Source organism: Ornithorhynchus anatinus, chromosome 16 (assembly GCF_004115215.2).
Source record: "Ornithorhynchus anatinus isolate Pmale09 chromosome 16, mOrnAna1.pri.v4, whole genome shotgun sequence".
Taxonomy (NCBI): domain Eukaryota; kingdom Metazoa; phylum Chordata; class Mammalia; order Monotremata; family Ornithorhynchidae; genus Ornithorhynchus; species Ornithorhynchus anatinus.
Window position 1 is genome coordinate 22,475,455 of NC_041743.1, and position 20,042 is coordinate 22,495,496.

At 45.1% G+C, this 20,042-nt stretch overlaps 1 protein-coding gene across 11 annotated transcripts in view; it reads left to right on the top strand.

The window, feature by feature from the left end:
* The window catches only part of ATE1 (arginyltransferase 1), a 225,862-nt gene that overhangs the window by 11,563 nt on the left and 194,257 nt on the right, over positions 1-20,042 (top strand). For all 11 annotated transcript variants that reach the window (XM_029080585.2, XM_029080593.2, XM_029080594.2 and 8 more), the window contains exons 4-5: positions 1,000-1,103; positions 6,920-7,183. In XM_029080585.2, the coding sequence (XP_028936418.1) occupies positions 1,000-1,103; positions 6,920-7,183 (368 nt within the window). The remainder of the gene's footprint in view (positions 1-999; positions 1,104-6,919; positions 7,184-20,042) is intronic.

Below are 20,042 nucleotides of genomic sequence, written 5' to 3' on the forward strand. Positions count from 1 at the left end.
CGGTTGTTGGTCCGGAAGGAAAAGCCTTGTGGGAAACGGGTGCCCCAAGCATTTGATAAAGATCTTGGGATCTGTTCATATTTATTAAGGGCTAAAATTGCAAGTGATGGCATGCTATTACTTGGTGATTAGATGTCATTTCAGTTGGCTTTCTACTGATTCCAAGTTGCTGTCCGAAAACTTACCCCCGGCGTGGGCATCGCCACCGCAGAGGTGGTGTAGGCTCCCGGGGTGGAGGGAGAGGCCATGACAGAGAATAGTTGCCCTTGAATGGGGCAGGGGTTGGGGGAAGGGAACGGGAAGCGAACGTGGAGTTTCAGCCACTGTGTGGCCAGAGATCGTCTCAGTCTTTTAGGGCCATCAGCTTGAGATGTTTCGTGAAAGTTAAATTCTCCCGAGAATTAAAGAACACAGAAACAGACTCATGCGCAATCACGAGACCCATCAGAAATTTTGTCACGTGTGATTCTGTAACCCAAAATGAATAATTGAATTCCCAACAGTACCTCTAGGGGGTCTAAAAAAAGAATTGGCCTAAACTGAAGCAGGATGTCCGTAGGATTCTTTCTGCTACTTTGTCATCTTCGGGAAGGAAAAGGAAAATAAATTAGTGGGGCTTAATAAAGAGTTAAGGTAAATTACCATTGGCAAATTGAAAATATGGCATCCGGGAGTTGTTCAGATTGGAAAAGATGGAGATTCTTCTTGAACGAGAAATGTAACTTTTTCTGAAAATTATTTTGGTTCTTACCTTGTTCATGGTCCTCTTATTTGTGTTCTGATGATCTTTAAAAAGTGATTAAAAAACCCACTAAACAATAAAAATAATAGGTCAGCTCCCGCTGCCAAATGAGGTAACTTGCTTGCCCAGTTAGAATCCCCTATGAATGTATCTAATTTATACTCATGCAGCAGTTTTTTGGGCTCTAGGATTTAATGTTCAAAACAAGTTGAATTAGCTTTAAAGTGGAGTATGATTTTTTATACTTGTTCTCCTAGGTGTCGTCCTTTACATTTCCAACCTTCAAAGTCTCACAAGAAAGTTTTGAAGAAAATGCTGAAATTTCTTTCCAAAGGAGAAATGTCCAAGGGAAACAGTGAGGGTAAAATATTTTTAAAAATCAATTGATCATAGGTATCGAGTGCTTAAAATGTTTTGTTAATTAAAAAACTCCTGAATTTATGTAACAAGTTTCTTAAATGTGTTTCTGGCACTTCTTTTTTTATGGTACTTATTAAGAGCTTACTATGTGTCAGGCACTGTATTAAGCTCTGGGGCCCACATGGGGCTCACAGTTTTCACCTCCATTTTACAGATAAGGTAACTGAAACACAAAGAAGTGAAGTGACTTGCCCACGGTCACTCAGCAGGCACGTGGTGGAGCCAGAAGTAGAACCCAGGTCCTTCTGACTCCCAGGTCCAAGCTCTTTCTACTAGGCCATGCTGTTTATCAGTGCACTTGACTGAAAGGTCAATTATTTATCTTCTCTTTGAGATAGAGAGCGGGGAAATTTCATTATTCCCATTGTGTGCTGTTGACCTTCGGTTCAAATCAGTCAGTCACTCAGTGAGATGTATTGAGTGCTTTTTGGGTACAGAGCACTGAATTGAGCCCTGGAGGGAGTACAATACAATAAAGTTGGTAGATACGATCCCTGCCCTCAAGGAACCTGTAATCTAGTGGAGAAAGATGGGCATTCAAATAAATTACAGGAAGGGAAAGCAGCAAAATAGAAGGATATGCCTGTATATTAGAGAAGCAGCGTGGTCTAGTGGAAAGAGCATGGGTCCATGCTGTCTATCTCAAAGAGAAGATAAATTAGAATAATAATAATAATAATAATAATAATAATAATAATAATAATGTTGGTATTTGTTAAGTGCTTACTATGTGCCGAGCACTGTTCTAAGCGCTGGGGTAGACATAGGGGAATTAGGATGTCCCACGTGGGGCTCACAGTCTTAATCCCCATTTTACAGATGAGGGAACTGAGGCCCAGAGAAGTTAAGTGACTTCCCCACAGTCACACAGCCGACAAGTGGGAGAGCTGGGATTTGAACTCATAGAAAGGTCAGGTGCACTAAGAAACAGCATAACCTAGTAGAAAAAGCTTGGGCCTGGGAGTCAGAAAGACCTGGGGTTCTACTTCTGGCTCCACCACGTGCCTGCTGAGTGACCTTGGGCAAGTGACCCCAAGAAGACTGGGGTTCTAATCCCGGGGATCCTCCACTCGTTAGCTCTGTGATCTTGGGCAAGTCACTTCACTTCTCTGGGCCTCAGTTACCTCGTCTGTAAAATGGGGATTAAGTCTGTGAGTCCCATGTGGGACAGGACAGTGTCCAACCTGATTTCCTTGCACTTACCCCAGCACTTAGAAACAGTGCTTGACACATAATAAACGCTTAACAAATATTGTTGTTGTTGTTATTACTACGAGCTTATAGTCTAGAGGGGGAGACAGACATTACTTATTATAAATAAGTAATTATAAGTAAGTAATTATAAATAAGTAATTTATAGTATATAATTTAAAGGTATATACATAAATGCTGTGGGGACGAGGGGGTGTGGCGAATATCAAATGTGTAAAGGTGATGGATCCGAGGGAACGCCAAAGGGAGAACAAGCTGGGGAAAGCCTCTTGGAGGAAATGTGACCTTGATAGTGCTTTGAAGGTGGAGAGAGTGGTCTGGCTTATAATGGGGAGGGGCAGTTCCAGGCTAAGTGAGGACATAGGAAGGAGGTCAGTGGTGAGATAGACGAGATTGGGGCACGGTGAGTAAGCTGATGCTAGAGGAGCAGAGTGGGTGGGTTGGGCTGTAGTAGGAGATCAGTTAGGTGAGGTAGGTTGGAGCAAGCCGATTCAATGTTTTAAAGCCAGTGGGTTTCTGTTTGATGCAGAAGTGGGAGAGCAGCCATTGGAAGTTCTGGAGGAGTGGGGACACACGGACTGAATACTTGGTTGAAAAATGATCTGTGGATTAGAGGGAAATGTGGACTGGAGTAGACTGGAGTAAGGAGAGATAGGAGGCAGGGAGGTCAGCGAGGAGGTTGATGCAGTAGTCAAGGTGGGATAGGATAAGCATGTTAGCAATTTGGATGGAGAGGAAAAGGCAGATTTTAGCAAGGCTATGAAGATCGAATTGCCAGAATTTCGTGGCATGCGAGTGGAGTGAGAGCTGAGTATACAACACCAAGATTACAGGGTTGCAAGGTAGGAAGAACAGTGGTATTGCCTATAGTGATGGGAAAGACACAGGGAGGACAGAGTTTAGGGGGAAGATAAGGAGTTCACTTTGGACATGTTTAGTGTGAGGTGTCAGCACATCCAGATAGAGATGTCTTGGATGCAGGAGGAAATCAGAGATTTCAGGGAAGGAGAGAGGTCAGGCTGGAGATGCAGAGTTGGGAATTCGCTGCAGAGAGGTGGTAGTTGAAGTCTTGGGAGTGAATGAGTTCTCCAAAGGAGTGGGTGTAGGCAGAGAGTAGAAGGGGACCTAGAGCTGAGCCCACTGTCAGAGGAACCAGCAAAAGAAACTGAGAAGGAGCGGTCAGAGTAGAGGTCTCAGCGGCCTCTACTCCATCCTAATCCTCCCACGATTTCTCACGTGCCTTCAGCACTGTGGACCACTCCCTTCTCCTGGAAGAGTAATTTTCAGATTTGAGGAAGGAAGGCGTTGCAGGACAGATGCAGGACGTGGGGCAGGGGTCGGCAGCGAGATTGAGGTAGAGGTGAGAAAGTTAGCATCAGAGAAGCCAAGTGTGCTGACTGGGTTGTAATAGGAGAGTAGCGAGGTGAAGTTGGTGGGGGTGAGGAGATCGAGTGCTTTAAAGCCAGTGGTGAGGAGTTTCAGGAGAGGGGAGCGGTCTAGAGTGTCCAAAGCACTGAGGGGTCGAAGAGGAGGACTAGGATACGGTAGAGGCCACCAGATTTGGCGAGAACAAGGTCATTGTTTACTTCAGAAAGGCTGTCTTTGTGGAGCGATGGGGGTGGAAGCCAGATTGGAGGGGGTCTAGGAGAGAATTGGTGGAGAAGAAGTTGAGACAGCAGGTGTAAACAGCTCTCTCAAGTTTGGAGAGAAATTATAGGATGGAGTTGTGGAGTCAAGGAAGGTTGGTTTTAGGATAGGGGATACATAAGCGTGTTTGAAAGCAGTAGGAAAGAAGCCGTCGGAAAGTGAACAGTTGAAGATGGCAGTCAGAGGGAAGATGGGAGGAGGCGAGTGTTTTAAAAAGATATTAAGAGATGTGGTCAAAGGCACAGGTGGAGGGTGGAGATTTAGATAGGAGGCGAGAGATTTCATCTTGGGTTACTACAGGTGGATGGTGGAAGGATCGTCGGTGACACCCACATGGATGTTCAAGTCACCAAAGTTCAATATAGGGGTGGAGAAAGAGAGAAATTATGTGAAAAGGGGATCAAAATAGGTCACATAGTTGGAGGTGGAGTCTGTGGGAGCAGTAGATGAGTATGACTAGTAATTGGAGAGGATGGTAGAGGCAGATAATACGGGCTTTAAAAGGAAGGGAAAGAAAGGGATGGGGAGATGGGATGGTGTGAAAGCGACATTGGGGAGTGAGAATGAAGCTGATTCCTCCTCTTCCAAATTGTTTGGGGGAGTGGGAGAAGATGAGGCTCCGTTAGCAACGGGGGCAGGGGAGACTGTCATCTGGGGAGAGTCAGGTTTCTTGATGGTGAGGCACAGCAGAGTTGGGTCAGAAAAGGGTCAGCGATTAAGGGAAGCTTCCCCATGAAGGAGTGGGGGTTCCACAGGCTGCTCTTGGCTCAGGGTGTGTGGGGTGGGAGTTCTTGGAGGGATAGACAGGGGTCGAGTGGAGGTGAACTGGTGGGGGTGTCAGTGCTGGAGAAGGGGATGGGGAGGGATTGGATGGGAGTGATTCAGTCATTCAATCTCATTGTGGGCAGGAAATATCACTGTTTATTGTTGTGTTGTACTTTCCCCAGTACTTAGTACAGTGCTCTGCACATGGTAAGCACTCAGTTGAATGAATTGAATGAATCAGTCATTTATTGAGCTCTTACTGTGTGCAGAGGACTCTACTAAGTGCTTAGGAGAGTGCAATATAACAATAATAATGTTGGTATTTGTTAAGCGCTTACTATGTGCAGAGCACTGTTCTAAGCACTGGGGTAGACACAGGGGAATCAGGTTGTCCCACGTGGGGCTCACAGTCTTCATCCTCATTTTACAGATGAGGTAACTGAGGCACAGAGAAGTTAAGTGACTTGTCCACAGTCACACAGCTAAACACATTCCCACCCCACAGCGGGGTAGGGATATAGGGTTTCGAAGAGGGCCAGCCTGAGTGGAAGGGGATGTGGAGGGGTAGTGGCGAGGGGGAAGCGGGGTGGATTTAGGGAGTAAGAGAAAGAAAATCCAAAGCTGCAGCAGCTGATCTGTAGACACCTTGGGCCGGGGCAGAGTCTTCTAGTAAGGGGTGACTTGGCAGTTCCCAGCAAAGGGGAATCCACAAGTTCTGGGTGGTGATTAGCGAGTTATTAGTGGAGAGAATGGGCTAGCTGTGCCAGCAAGTCCTTAGTTGTTGATGGGTGATTGTTCACAGGTCATCATTAATTCTGTGATAAATCACCATCCAGCTTCCTGGCAGGGTGGGGTCCCTGGTGCAGAGAGGATGGGGTGGTGTGGTCGGGGATTGGCGATTCCTTCCTTGTGCAGTCCCAAGTCTTGGGTACAGTGATGGAGGGAAGGGGAATGGGTTGCCGGGGTCCCCTCCCTCGGGGCAGTTCTAGGCCTCGGTGGTGGGGAAGGGGCCCAGGGAGCCGAGGTCTCCTCCATGTGGGCAGTCCCGGTCTCTGGTGACGGGCAGAGCTGAGGGGGTGATGACCCTTCTCCTTAGTGCAGTCCTCAGGCGGCCACGTGCAGTGCGTGGCCTCCTCAGACTCCGACAGGACTCTTGGCCTCGGGTGAGGAAGGGAGGAGGAGAGAAGGAGGCAGGCAGGGCAGAGGGTGCGGTGTCCCTTCCCACTGAGCGATCCAGAGCCCCCCGTGGTGGTGGGGTAGCGGAAACCTTCCCCTTGCCTCAGTTTATGCCCTCTGGCTTGCCAAGTGGGCGGTGGGGTGGTTGGCGGTCCATCTCTCTGGTGGGATCAGAGGTGTGAGGGGGAGGCTCAGCGTCCCTTCCTTGTGGCTCAGCCCTAGACCCCCAATGGTAGGGGGAGTGGGGAGGGGAACTGTAGCTCAGGTGACTGATATATCAGTTCACTGCCCTCTGGGAGTCTTCCTTGATCAGAGGCTTGTGAGGGCAGTCAGACTGCTTGGGGAGCCCTATATGGGAAGAAGACACAATTCCTGCTCACCAGGAATGTTCTTGTAAGGTGTAGAAAGAGCTGCTTTCTGCCTGCTCCCCCACCCCCTCAAACACCACCCTACACCCCCACCTTTGTCCTCTCTCCCTGTCCCTACTCTGCTTCCTAGTGGCCTAGAGCTTGCCCTTTGTGTCTCCCAAGTCCTTCTGTCTCTGGTAACAGCTTTAATTTTAAAGCAGTATTCAACTTTATTTACAGAATCTCAAAGGAAAGAAGTTACCACTTAGATTTTCTGATTCCCGATTTGGGGCTCTGTTTGGTATATTCCATAGCATCTTTATGACAAACACTGCTATAGTTGAGCAAGTGCAAATGAAATTCCTGAAAAAAACAGCAGTTTTTTTCTTAATATAAGCATCAAGTGCATTGATTTATTATTTGCAAGTTTTGCTTGTTTGCCTTTTGTATCTGATTTTTGAAAATTGGGTATTGCAGTGGACTGGGACTGTTCTTAATAGGCTTGTGTAGCGTAGAGATGCACTCGAGGGATAATATGCATCTTATGCATTCTGTTTTTATATGCCCTATTGTGAGTTTCTAATGAAGGTTGGTGTCTTCCAATTTGTAGATGAACCTATGGATTCTCATATAGAGGATGCAGTTGCCTGTGATTTTGAATTAAAAAGTAAATTGGACATCCACCAATCTGACCTAAAATCATTCAGTGTGGACCGTGAAGAAGGATTGGAGAACGCCAAGGAGAAGAACAAAGAAAAATGTTTGAGAGAAGAGGAACGTGACAAATTGATTCAGGCCTGTGTAGAGAAAGAGAAGCTGGGCTCCGGGGAACCGTCAAGTTCGATTAAAGTTTTTCACGCATCTCCTAAGCCAGGTAATAATAGCTTGTTTAGGGTTAAAATTTATGACTGGAGATTGGTTTTATCATTGATTTTGTTGGAATTAGTAGAGTCAGCCAATAAGATAATTAATTGCCCATCTTTATTAGGGGCCTATCCCCTCAGTACTTTGGAAATTAGAAAATCAGTGTTCTGGTAGATGATAAACGCCTCGAAATCAGGGATTATGTTTACTATAACACTGTCCTAAGTGTTTAGGGCAGTGCTCTGCACATAGGTGCTCAGTGAATAGTATTTATGGTGATGGTATTAATATTAAAGATGTATTATGCTAACTGAAACATTGTGTCAATCAGTGATCATTTCTTTATAGCATGCAACAAAGCAAGCAAAAATGACTTACAGATATTGCAGAAGAGAAAAGGACATGAAATGTTGGTTCACTTTCCTCCAAAATGCAGCCAGTGTTAAAAGTCAATTTTAGTTTAAAAGTTTCCGGATTAAATTGTTTCACTCTTTCTGAAAAAAGGAAAGATTTTTTCCATGATAAACTGTTTAGACAAGAATTAGAGTAAAAAACCTGCCCAAATTAAGTAGGTCATTGGCTTTTGAGAATAGTTTATTTTAGGTATTTTCAGAAGGGTGAAAGGCACCAAGGTTACATCAAATCTCAGTCCTGAATTGTATCCAGACTAATTATGGAAAAACAATTTACGGAAAGAATTGGAGGATGTTGTACTTAAAGTCTTGGGAAAACATCAATTTTGAATTCTGTCTCACAGTCTAACTTTGCAACTTTGGTAAGGATCTTTTTATTTGTGGGGGAAAAAAAAGATCCAGTTAATTTTTCAAGTGAAGATCGTTTTTTTTTTAACTGCAGTCATCATCATCATTATTGTGGTAATGAATGAGGGTCTCGTGCACAGCACTCTATTAAATCAGCAAGATAAAATCCCCATCCCATAGGGGCTCATAATTTCAACAATGAGAATGAGTTACAGGTAACAAAAATAAAGAACATTTAGCAGTCTAGAATGGCAATAACGTGGCTCCTTACCTCGAGCTCAACCAGCTCACTGCCAACCATTTGTCCAACATCCTATCTCTGGTCTGAGACTCCCCCCGACCTTCGTATCTGACAGACCACCACCACTCTCCCCACCTTCAAAGCCTTGGTAAAATCCCATCTCCTCCAAGAGGTCTTCCTTGATTCAGTCCTCATTTCCGTTACTCCCACTCCCTCTTGCGTGGACTGTGCACTTGAATCTATTCCCTTTATATAGCTGCTGTTCGTCCCACCCTCCGCACCTGTGTCCGTATCTGTAATTGATTTTGATGTCTGGGTGTCCCCTTTTACACTCTAAGTCCCTTTGGGCGGGGAACGTTTCTACCAACTCTTCTGTATTGTACTCTTACAAGTCCTTAGTACAGTGTTCTTCACTCAGTAAGTGCTTAATTAATGTTATTAATTAATGGATTGGCGCAATGGAGCTACAAGGGAAAATTTAAACTTGCTCTGTGCAAGAGGTGGATTTTTAGTACAGTAGTAATGATCATTTTTGGATGTTATTTATTAAGTGCTTACTATTCTAGGTGCTTTTCTCCCCTGATTAGACTGTAAGCCCGTCAAACGGCAGGGACTGTCTCTATCTGTTGCCGACTTGTTCATCCCAAGCGCTTAGTACAGTGCTCTGCACATAGTAAGCGCTCAATAAATACTATTGAATGAATGAATGAATGAATGGGGTAGGTTCAAGTTAATCAGCTCAGATAAGATCATGTCCTGCACAGTCTCAGTAGGAGGGGGAACCTGTCTCCTCTTTTTACGTTTGAGGAAACTGAGGCACAGAGAGGTTGTGACTTGCCCATGGTCACACAGCAAGCAGTTGGCAGAGCTGGGATTAGAACCCAGCTCCTTCTGACTCCCAGGCCTGTGCTCTCTCTACTAGACCACGCTGCTTCTCCTATTAAGTGTTTACTGAGTGCTGGGAAAAAATTACACAGTTGGGGATTAGACCTAGTCCCTGATCCATTTGGTGACATGGAACATTTTTACATCATTAGAGCGACTGCTTTTTAATATGAGAATTCCCTTTCTTCGAATAAAATCACTGGAAGAGATCTTGAGGCCATCCAGGCCTCTGCTTCTATGACAGTGAGTGCCTAAACCATTCAGAACCAATAGTTATCTCTAAAAGAGCTTCAGGGATGAAAACTCTACAACTTCCCTCAGTAATCTGTTGTTGTTTAGTCATACTGATGATCAAACAGTCCTTTTATAACAAACAAAATTCTTGCCTCTTTGAATTTAAGGCCATTTCTTCCTGCTGGCCTTCTTGGCATGGACCAAAACTGGTCAGGCACATATCATGACCTCCAGATTGAATGCCCCCAGTTAATCCATCTCATTATGAGTGAGAATCATGTTTCTGAGATTGGCATTCAGACGTCTGAATTCTAACGAGATATGGGTCAAGCAAGAAATACACATAGATATCCGCCTCTCCTTCCTCCATTTGGACTTGCTGGATTGACCTAGTGCTCACCAGAGTTGGTTCACTTGAATTGCTCTTGCAGTTTCTGCTAATGAAAACATGTCAGATGAAATCCGAAGCTCTGGGAGAAGTTTTGGTTGCTAGCCAGCCTCTGCTGAGTCTTCTGTAGCAGGACCAGCAGCCACTTGGTCGGGAACTTCCTGCATTGGTCTCCAAGCTTCATCATCTACTTACCTGGCCACTCTTCCTTACCTTATGAAGCAATCAATCAATCAGTGGTATTTTTTGAGTGCTTACTATGTGTAGAGTGCTGTACTGAGCTCTTGGGAGAGTACAATACAACAGAATTAAGCAGACACATTCCCTGCCCTTCACAAGTTTAGTCTAGAAGGAGTCCCCAAGATTCTGTTTTGCACCCTCTCTTGCCCTCCTAATATGCAGTTGGATCAGTTGGTGGTATTTATTTGGCACTTACTGTATGTGGAGCACTCTACTAAGCTCTTAGGGAAGTGCAATATCATTCCAAAAGTAGCTACTCTTGGGTAACACATAGCATTTCTTTTGTTGTTTCCCATGTGTGATTTCAAGTTCTCTTTATATCTAGTCCCAAATCTTCAGCTGTCTTCAAGACTTCTGTAACTGTCATCAACAGGATGGCAAAAACAGAACTCCACTGCCCAACCTCCCTATAAGTGTGCGTTACTCCAATTTCATGTCCATTCCTGAAGTTGTCTGGGTAATAATAATAATAACGTTGGTATTTGTTAAGCGCTTCCTATGTGCCAAGCACTGTTCTAAGCACTGGGGTAGATACAAGGTAATCAGGTTCCACGTAGGGCTCACAGTTTTTCATCCCCATTTTACAGGCGAGGTAACTGAGGCACAGAGAAGTGAAGTGACTTGCCCAAGGTCACACAGCTGACAAGCGGCAGAGCTGGGATTAGAACCTATGACCTCTGACTCCCAAGCCCAGGCTTTTTCCACTAAGCCATGCTGCTTCTCTTTGATGGTTCTCTGTCTTTCTCTTTTCATGCGCAGTCAATTGCCAAGTGTAATCGCCAGATTCATTTTCCACAATATTACTCATATATGCTCTTTCCTCTTTTCTCTTCCAACTTCCCTCCCTTTAAACCCTACCCAACTCCAGCCTAATAGAGCAGTTATAATCCACTCCTTCCCATCAGCTTGTTAAACAATATGTGCACCCATCCGTTCACTTAGGTTTTTTGACCTCAACTCTTTCATTTATTTTTCCATCTTCTGTGTCAATAGATCACACACGTAATATATAAATATATTCATCTGCAGTTCCCTCAATTGGAGTAGGCTCAGCAGTTTTTTGGGTTTTTCCTGCTCCTCCTGCGCTGTTTTCCGAGATTCTGTTGGAGATAAGCACTGTGGAAAGCCCAGCAAGTAGCGAAGCAGTCATGGCTGGGTCGGGAGGAAGGAAAACACGAGCTGCCCCTGCTCCTGGCTTCACTGTAGCCACTTCTTTCCTGGAAGTTTTGCTCCCATGGGTTCCTCTGCAAGAGCTCAGGGATAGGGCGAAAATAGAATTCAGCCCCTGAAGAATGACTTCAGACCTGCCATGTTTATATTCGATCTAGAGTGTATGTGATAGTTTGAATGAAGTTGAAAATGTGCATGTATCGTCTTTTTCCTGGGAGATACTTTGGCAGTTCCATTACCTATATGTGCATGCTTATTTGTGTACACACACATACGTATATAGTTTGGTTGGATGTTTGTGTTCTAATAGCACCTAGTACAGAGCTAAATGGTTAGTACATTGATCTGCATTCACTGAGCATTCAAATATGATTGATTGATTGACCAGTAATAGCATTATTGGTAATTTTTGAGTGCCCAGTGAGTACAATATGCTGCACTGGATGCTTGGGAGAATATGACCAAAAAAGTGACGTTATCTGTCCGCAAGAAGCTTCCACTTTAATGGCAGGGAGAAGCATAAAATAATTTACAAATAGATTAATAATACAATTTCCCTTATAATGGATCGTATTCTTTAACTTGAACTTCAAGAAGCAGCGTGGCTCAGTGGAAAGAGCCCGGGCTTGGGAGTCAGAGGTCATGGGTTCTAATCCCGACTCCACTGCTTGTCAGCTGGGTGACTTTGGGCAAGTCACTTAACTTCTCTGTGCCCCAGTTCCCTCATCTGTAAAATGGGGATTAAGACTGTGAACCCCACATGGGACAACCTGATCACCTTGTATCTGCCCCCAGCGCTTAGAACAGTGGCTTGCACATAGTAAGTGCTTAACAAGTACCATTATTATTATTATCTCTCTAAGGTTGCTGTCTTCTGGTTTCTGTCTCTCTATCCTTCAGACTTTCAGAAATGATATTTTTGAAGACGATGTTTTATGGATGTGTGTGAGTGTAACTGCTGAATCTTATGCAGGCAGTCTTTATCTTAAGACATTTTGAGTTACAGTGAATAGCACTTAAAGCATTTCTCAATTGCATCCTGTTTCAACTTTACAACACATTGGTTTTGCCTTTAAAATCCTAGCCTCCTTTAGACCACTTGCTTCAGAGGCATGGATGGTGGGGTAGGTCGTACCTGGGAGTCGTGGCCAAACGATGCGGCCATTTAAAAATCCCCGATAGGAGGGGAAGTGTAAAGAGGGTGGGAGGGCAGAGAGTAAGGAGTGTAGAAAGGGGTTTACTTGAGCTAGGCAAAGTCACCAGGGAAGGGCAATTATGTACATATGGTCATGGGTTCGAATTCCGGATCTGCCACTTGTCAGCTGTGTGACGGTGGGCAAGTCACTTAACTTCTCTGGGCCTCATTTACCTCATCCGTAAAATGGGGATTAACTGTGAGCCTCACGTGGGACAACCTGATTACCATGTATCTACCCCGGGGCTTAGAACAATGCTCTGCACATAGTAAGCGCTTAACAAATACCAACATTAATTTTCTAGCAAAGTAAAAGTCAGTTTATTGTGGAACCTCTCTGATGCAATGTAACTGCATCATTGTAACTCTGTTCCTTTTATATAATTGATTGTTGAAGATACATTTCTGGGTAATTATGGTAAAATTAGGGCATCCAACCTCGATTCGGGTCTCCCATATGTGATATTGTTCCTGAAGACTTTTGGTTCGATCCCAGGTTTCGGCAATTTTTATTTTACTCGATCAGCTCTCCCACTACAAATTGACATTGACTCTTTGCTCCTCTAATGCCAACTGTATGTCGATCTCATCTGTCTTGCCACCGGCCCCTTGCCCAAATCCTCTCTATGGCCTGTAGACCTTCTCCCTTAATATCTGACAGTTCAGCCCTCTTCCCTCCTTCAAAATTCTCCTTAAATTACTGGTCCTTCAAGAGGCCTTCCTTGACTAAACCCTTTATTTACCCCATCACCCTTGCTTTCCTGTGCACCTGAGTCCTACCCCGTTAGTCCTTTGATATTCTCCCCACTCCTCCAGCACCACTGCACCTATGTAATTATCCGTCTGGAATTTATTTTAATGCGCCTCCCCTTCTAGTCTGTAAGGTCTTCATAGGTAGGGATCGTATCTACCTGCTCTGTCGAGTTGTAGACTTGCAAGCACTCAGTAGAGTGCTGTGCACCAAATAAGCGCTCAATAAATACCACTAATTGATTCCTTTGAGGAAAGCCTCTGCTCTCAGGGAGTCATCCCACTTCTAACTGCTGTTCATCAGTTCGGTTTCTCTCTCCCAACCGTCCACAAATATGGGTCACTGTTTGAAGGCGGGCGTAATCATGTCAAAATACGTTGCTTTCTACTCACGTTGAAGCATTTCTCCCTCATTTTACCCCATAGCAACTATTTGGGAATCCTGCTGTTTTGCATTTCCTTTACACGTCCTTTCCAGTAAAGGTGTGCTTTGACAAGCAAGGTTTTTAATTATAAATATAGGGCTTTCTCCTTGATTAAGAAATTTGCCCAGACCATCAATCAAGGGGCCTCATCAGGTTCCTGGGATCCTTTAAGAATAGTAATTATAATTGTGGCATTATTAAGCGCTTACTACATGTCAAGCACTGTTCCAGCTGCTGAGAAAGATGCAAGATGATCAAGTCAGGCGCAGGCGCAGTAAGCCAGGCGCAGTAAGCCACACAGGGCTTACTGTCTAAGAACGAGGGAGAACAGGTGTTAAATCCCCATTTTGCAGATGAGGTAGCTGAGTTAAAGAAAAGTTAAGTGACTTATCCAAGGGTCACACAGCAGGTACGTGGTAGAGCCGGAATTAGAACCCGGGTCCTCTGACTCCCAGGCCCGGGCTCTTTCTACTAAGTCACGCTGCTCCTGGTGTCTTTTCAGGGAATGTTGCTTTCTGGCCTTCTCTGGTGAAATCCGCCACCCTGGAAAGGGCGTGTTTTTTCACTTTAGAAAAATCAAGTATTGGTCTTTTCTAGTGAGCTTATTTTTCTGAAGATTACCATTTAGTCAGGAGAAAAGTTAATAATAATAATAATTATGGTATTTCATTCATTCATTCAATTGTGTTTATTGAGCGCTTACTGTGTGCAGAGCACTGTACTAAGCACTTGGAAAATACAGTTCGGCAACAGAGACAGTCCCTACCCAACAATGGGCTCACAGTCTAGAAGGGGGAGACAGACAAAAAAACAAAGCAAGTAGACGGGGTGTCAACAGCATAAGTGTTTAACTATGTTAATTTGTTCAGCACTTAACAATGTGCCAGGCACTGTACTACTCGCTGGGGTGGATACAAGCAGATTGAGTTGGACACAGTCCCTGCCCCACGTGGGGCTCACAGTTTCAATCCGCATTTTACAGATGAGGTAACTGAGGCCCAGAGAAGTGAAGTTACTTGCCCAAGGTCGCACAGGAGACACGTGGCAGAGCTGGGATTAGAACCCATGACCTGATTCCCAGATGCATGCTGTATATTTTCTAGTTTGCCTGCCATCATGAATTAATGATGGGGGTTATAGTTTTTTTCCCCCCATTTTGTCAGACCTCTTTTGACTCACCATTTGAAATTTAATGAATTAATAGTATTTAGCATTCTATATTCCAGACAGACATAAGAAGTCAAAGGCCATGCATATAGATTTCAAGGGTTTAATCAATAATATTGGCAAAAGATAGAGAATTGTTTAAATGTTTTTAAAATCTTATTGTTCTGTATGTCTAATCTTCCCCACTTAGATGGTGAATTTCTTTGGAGCAGGATCTGTACCTAAATGGAGCTTGTTTGTATTTATCCTCGAGCTTAGCTAAATGCTTTGTAAAGAAGAAGTACTAATAAATACCCTAAATAATGATTTGAGTTTCAAAGCAGAAGTAACGTTCCCAATGAACAAAATTCATATAGAATGGCTCCAACAAAGGAGTCGTCTGTTAAGGATTTAAAACTAACATGTATGTGGCCCTTTTAAGAATCAGGCAGGAAAACAATTGATGTTCATTTTCATTTGTTATTTGAAAAGATACTGAGTGTTTTCATAGAGCAAACACTTATAGGGAAGGGAAGCTTGAGGCCCTTGGTCCAGAGAATTTAATTCAGGGAGCGGAGGAGAAGTATGCAGCTGGAATCACTTTGCTCTAATCCACCTGTGATTCCATGTGGCTTCTCAGTAGTGGTGGTATTTATCGAATCCCCAATGGGTGCAAGGTGCCCCATAAGTGCTTGAAAAGCTATGAAAGAAGCAAGAGAGACATTCCCTGCCTATGAAAGGAGCTCCCAATAGGGGCCACAGACCAGCATCTTTCTAAATATAATAACGATGGTGTTGGTTAAGCACTTACTATGTCCCCAGCACTGTTCTAGGCACTGGAATATAGTTATCAGAGTAAATCATTGAATTCATGCCTTCACCCAAGTGGTGTGGATTGGTATACATCGGTATACAAGAACTAGAGGTAGGTCGTAGGCTGATACGACTTGGTTGTCGGGAATTAATCGGGGCCAGGGAGGGTGTGACTAGAAGAGTTTGGAACTCAGAGAGGGCCACAGTATGTGGGATTTGGGGAGGGAGGAAGGGAAGGAGTTGGAGTGGGAGTCGCCCAGTGCGAGTTATGACTGGACGGTCAGTGGGAGAGAAAAAGAGGGCGTGAGCATGGGGAGGAGCAGGTGAGGCGAGGCTGTGGTTACAGGCCGCTTCACTCGGCCATGGTGGAGAGGGGCTGGGAACCCACAGTGAGGTGAGGCTCCAGTTAGATGAGGACAGATGGTGGAGACCTTCAACTATTGGTCCAGAGGAAAGAGTACAGCTCTGGGAATGATGAGGCTAGGGTTCTGCCCACTGGCAAAATGACACTTGCCCACAACTTCCCTCTCTCCTGGAAATCCCTCCCTCTTCATATCCATCAGTGCACCACTCTCCCCACCTTCGGAAGCCTCGTAAAGTCACGTCCCCTCCAAGAAGCCTTCCGAGACAGCCCTCATTTCCCCTGCTTGCCCTCTGTCTGGTGTTGACTAGGCACTTAGCCGTGTACTTAAGCACTTTGCTGCTCATACCAGCCCGCAGCACTTAAGTACGTATCTTTACTATTTCCCCTATCCATAATTAATTTTAACATCTGCCTCCCCCTGTAGACTGTGCTCATCCCCTGTAGGAACGTGTCTACCAAGTCTGTTGTACTGTGTTCTCCCAAATCCTTAGTAATAATAATAATAATAATAATAATGGTTTTTGTTAAGCGCTTACTATGTGCAGAGCCCTGTTCTAAGCACTGGGGTAGATACAGGGTAATCAAGTTGTCCCATGTGAGGCTCACAGTCTTAATCCCCATTTTACAGATGAGAGAACTGAGGCCCAGAGAAGTTAGGTGACTTGCCCACAGTCACACAGCTGACAAGTGGCAGAGACGGGATTTGAACCCATGACCTTTGACTCCCTAGCCCATTCTCTTTCCACTGGACCATGCTGCTTAGTACAGCGTCCTGCACACAGTAAGCGCCCCAGTAAATAGTACTGATTGACGTTCTCTGACCCGAAGACTCTGAACTCAGGCTCATCAGTGGTTCCCACGGGAGACTCCCTCACCCTCTTGGCTGTTCCACTGTCGGTTGAATTTTGACGAGGACAGCACCTCTTTGTAGCAGCCAAGTGAAGTAGCTGGTAACCACAGGCCTACCTCCTTGAGCAGGCCGAGTGGAGCAGCCAGTAACTAACAGCCGTGCCTCGCTGCGTGTTCTCAGCCTCTCTCCACCACGGCCGAGCGAAGCAGCCTGTCTCACCTCGCTGCATGTTCTCTGTCACGGCCGAGCGAAACAGCCAGGAACACTCCTCCTGCCTTCCCTCCCCTCCCCTTCTTCCAACGTGCCCTGTCTGCCGAACCCGGGAGATCAAAGCTGCCGCTGCACACTCTCAGCGTCTCCCTGACTAGTCAGCCACCCCGCCTCCCTGGCCCTCCCCTGCGACATGGGGAAGACCCCACTGCATCCTGACTGGAAAGAGAACTTCCGCGGAATGAGGCCTCCACAAAACAGCTTGTATCGGCCGCTGTGGCTATGGGTGGTCTTGGATTCTGAGCCATGAGGAGCTTAAAAGTCTTCTTGTCAGCTCTCTGCTCTGTGCTATGTGCTGTGCACATAGTAAGCACTTAACAAATACCAACATCATTATTATTATTATTATTAATATTATTATTCTGTAGACAAAGCGCTATGCTCAGATTTGGATTTTACATTGTATATTTGTGTATTTTATTTTCATCACTCATTCAATAGTATTTATTAAGCACTTACTATGTGCAGAGCACTGTACTAAGCGCTTGGAATGTACAAATCGGCCACAGGTAGAGACGGTCCCTGCCCACTGACGGGCTTACAGTCTAATCAAATAAATATAATAATGTTGGTATTTGTTCAACGCTTACTACGTGCAGAGCACTGTTCTAAGCACTGGGGTAGATACAGGGTCATCAGATTGTCCCACCTGAGGCTCACAATCTTAATCCCCATTTTCCAGATGAGGTAACTGAGGCCCAGAGAAGTGAAGTGACTTGCCCACAGTCACACAGCTGCCAAGTGGCAGGGCTGGGATACGAACCCATGACCACTGACTCCCAAGCCCGGGCTCTTTCCACTGAGCCACGCTGCTTCTCTAAGCACTCCTTATGTGTCTTATCTCCAAACCCTTATCGCTCCTCTTTACCACCCATAATAATAATTATGATAATAATTATGGTATTTGTTAAGCGCTTACTATGTGCCAGGCCGTTTACTAAGTGCTGGGGTGGATACAAGCAAATCGAGTTGGACACAGTCCCTGTCCCACGTGGGGCTCATGGTCTCAATCCCCATTTTACAGGTGAAGTAACTGAGGCACAGACAAGTGAAGTGACTTGCCCGAGGTCACACAGTGGACAGTGGCAGAGCTGAGATTAGAACCCATGACCTTCTGACTCCCAGGCCTGAGCTCTATCCACTATTCCATGGTGCTCCTGTATTCTTTTATCGTGACCCCTTTGAGGGTTGGGTACAGTGTCTAATTCCCATCTCTGGATTTAGTACTGTGTTCTGCACACATTAACCTATTCATAAATACTATTACTACATAGTAGTATTGTGGATGGGAATTTCTATTCATTCATTCAATCGTACTTAATGAGGGCTCACCGTGTGCAAAGCACTGTACTAAGCACTTGGTAGAGTACAATATAACAAGGCACAGGTTGCCTGAGAGTAATCAAAATGATGATAATTTCGGTAGTTAAGTGCCGGGATAATCAGATGAGACACAGCCCAAGGTGGAGGGAGAACATTCATTCATTCAATGGTATTTTTTGAGTGCTCACTGTGTGCAGAGCATTGTATGAAGCGCTTGGAAAGTACAATTTGGCAACAAATAGAGACAATCCCTACCCAACAACGGGATCACAGCCTAGAAGCGGGAGACAGACAACAAAAGAAAACAAGTGGGCATCAATAGCACCAAAATGGATAAGAGGAATTATACATTCATTCAATTCAGTAGTATTTATTGAGTGTTTACTATGTGCAGAGCACTGAACTAAGCGCTTGGAAAGTGCAGTTCGGCAACAGATGGAGACAATCCCTACCCAACAACGGGCTCACAGTCTAGAAGGGGGAGACAGACAAAACAAGTAGGCATCAATAGCATCAATATGGATAAATAGAATTATACATATATGCACATCATTAATAAAATAAATATAATAATTAATATATACAAATAAACAAAAGTGCTGTGGGGCGGGGAAGGGGGTAGAGCTAAGGGAGGGAGTCGGGGTGATGGGAGGTTGAGAAGGAGCAGAGGAAAAGGGGGTTCAGTATGGGAAGGCCTCCTGGAGGAGGTGAGTTCTCAGTAGGGCTTTGAAGCGGGGAAGAGAGCTAGTTTGGCGGATGTGAGGAGGGCGGGCATTTCAGGCCAGAGGTAGGACATGAGCCGGGGTCGACGGCGGGACAGGTGAGAACGAGGCACAGTGGGGAGGTTAGTTAACAGCAGAGGAGCAGAGTGTACAGGGTGGGATGTAGAAGGAGAGAAGGGAAGTGAGGTAAGAGGCAGCAAGGTGATGGAGAGCTTTGAAGTCAATAGTGAGGAGGCAACCACTGGAGATTTTTGAGGAGGGGGGTGACATGCCCAGAGTGTTTTTGTAGAAAGATAATTCAGGCAGCGGAGTGAAGTATAGACTGAAGCAGGGAGAGACAGGAGGATGGGACATCAGAAAGGAGGCTGATGCAGTAATCCAGTCGGGATATGATGAGAGACTGTACCATCAAGGTTGTGGTTTGGATGGAGAGGAAAGGGCGGATCTTGGCGATGTTGTAAAGGTGAGACCGGCAGGTTTTGGTGATAGATTGGATGTGTGGAGTGAATGAGAGAGTGGAGTCAAGGATGACACCAAGGTTGCGGGCTTGTAAGATGGGAAGGGTGGTGATGCCATTCACAGTGACGGGGAACTGAGGGAAGTAAAGATTAAATGACTTGCCCAAGGTCACACAGCAGGCAAGTGGTGGAGCCGAGACTGGAAAACCCCAGTCTCCTGGCTCCCAGTCCTGTACTCTTTCCATTAGGCAATATTGCCATCTCCGTTCCATATTGCATGATTCCAAGGATATGTTTGGGATTATCTAACAACCAGAAAAGAAACTCCCTAATGAATGAGTACTGCTTTTCAATCATATGTTTATGTGCCATATCCTGGTTGCATATTTTTTCCAGCTTTGTTTCCCCACTGGCAGTTGTTTTGGGAATTAGATTCCATTGATTCTGCAGGCTTTTCCTTCGACACTCTACTGGAGTGAGAGTTTGCCGAGTGATAATTGAGAATTGTTTCATTTCTCTACAGTGGGGCAACACTGGGCTATTAAATACCGAAAACCATCTGGCTTCTGAATTACATCTCTTGTTCTGTTTTCAGGCTGCTCTCCAGATAGAAGAAACAGTAGAATTCTCTGAA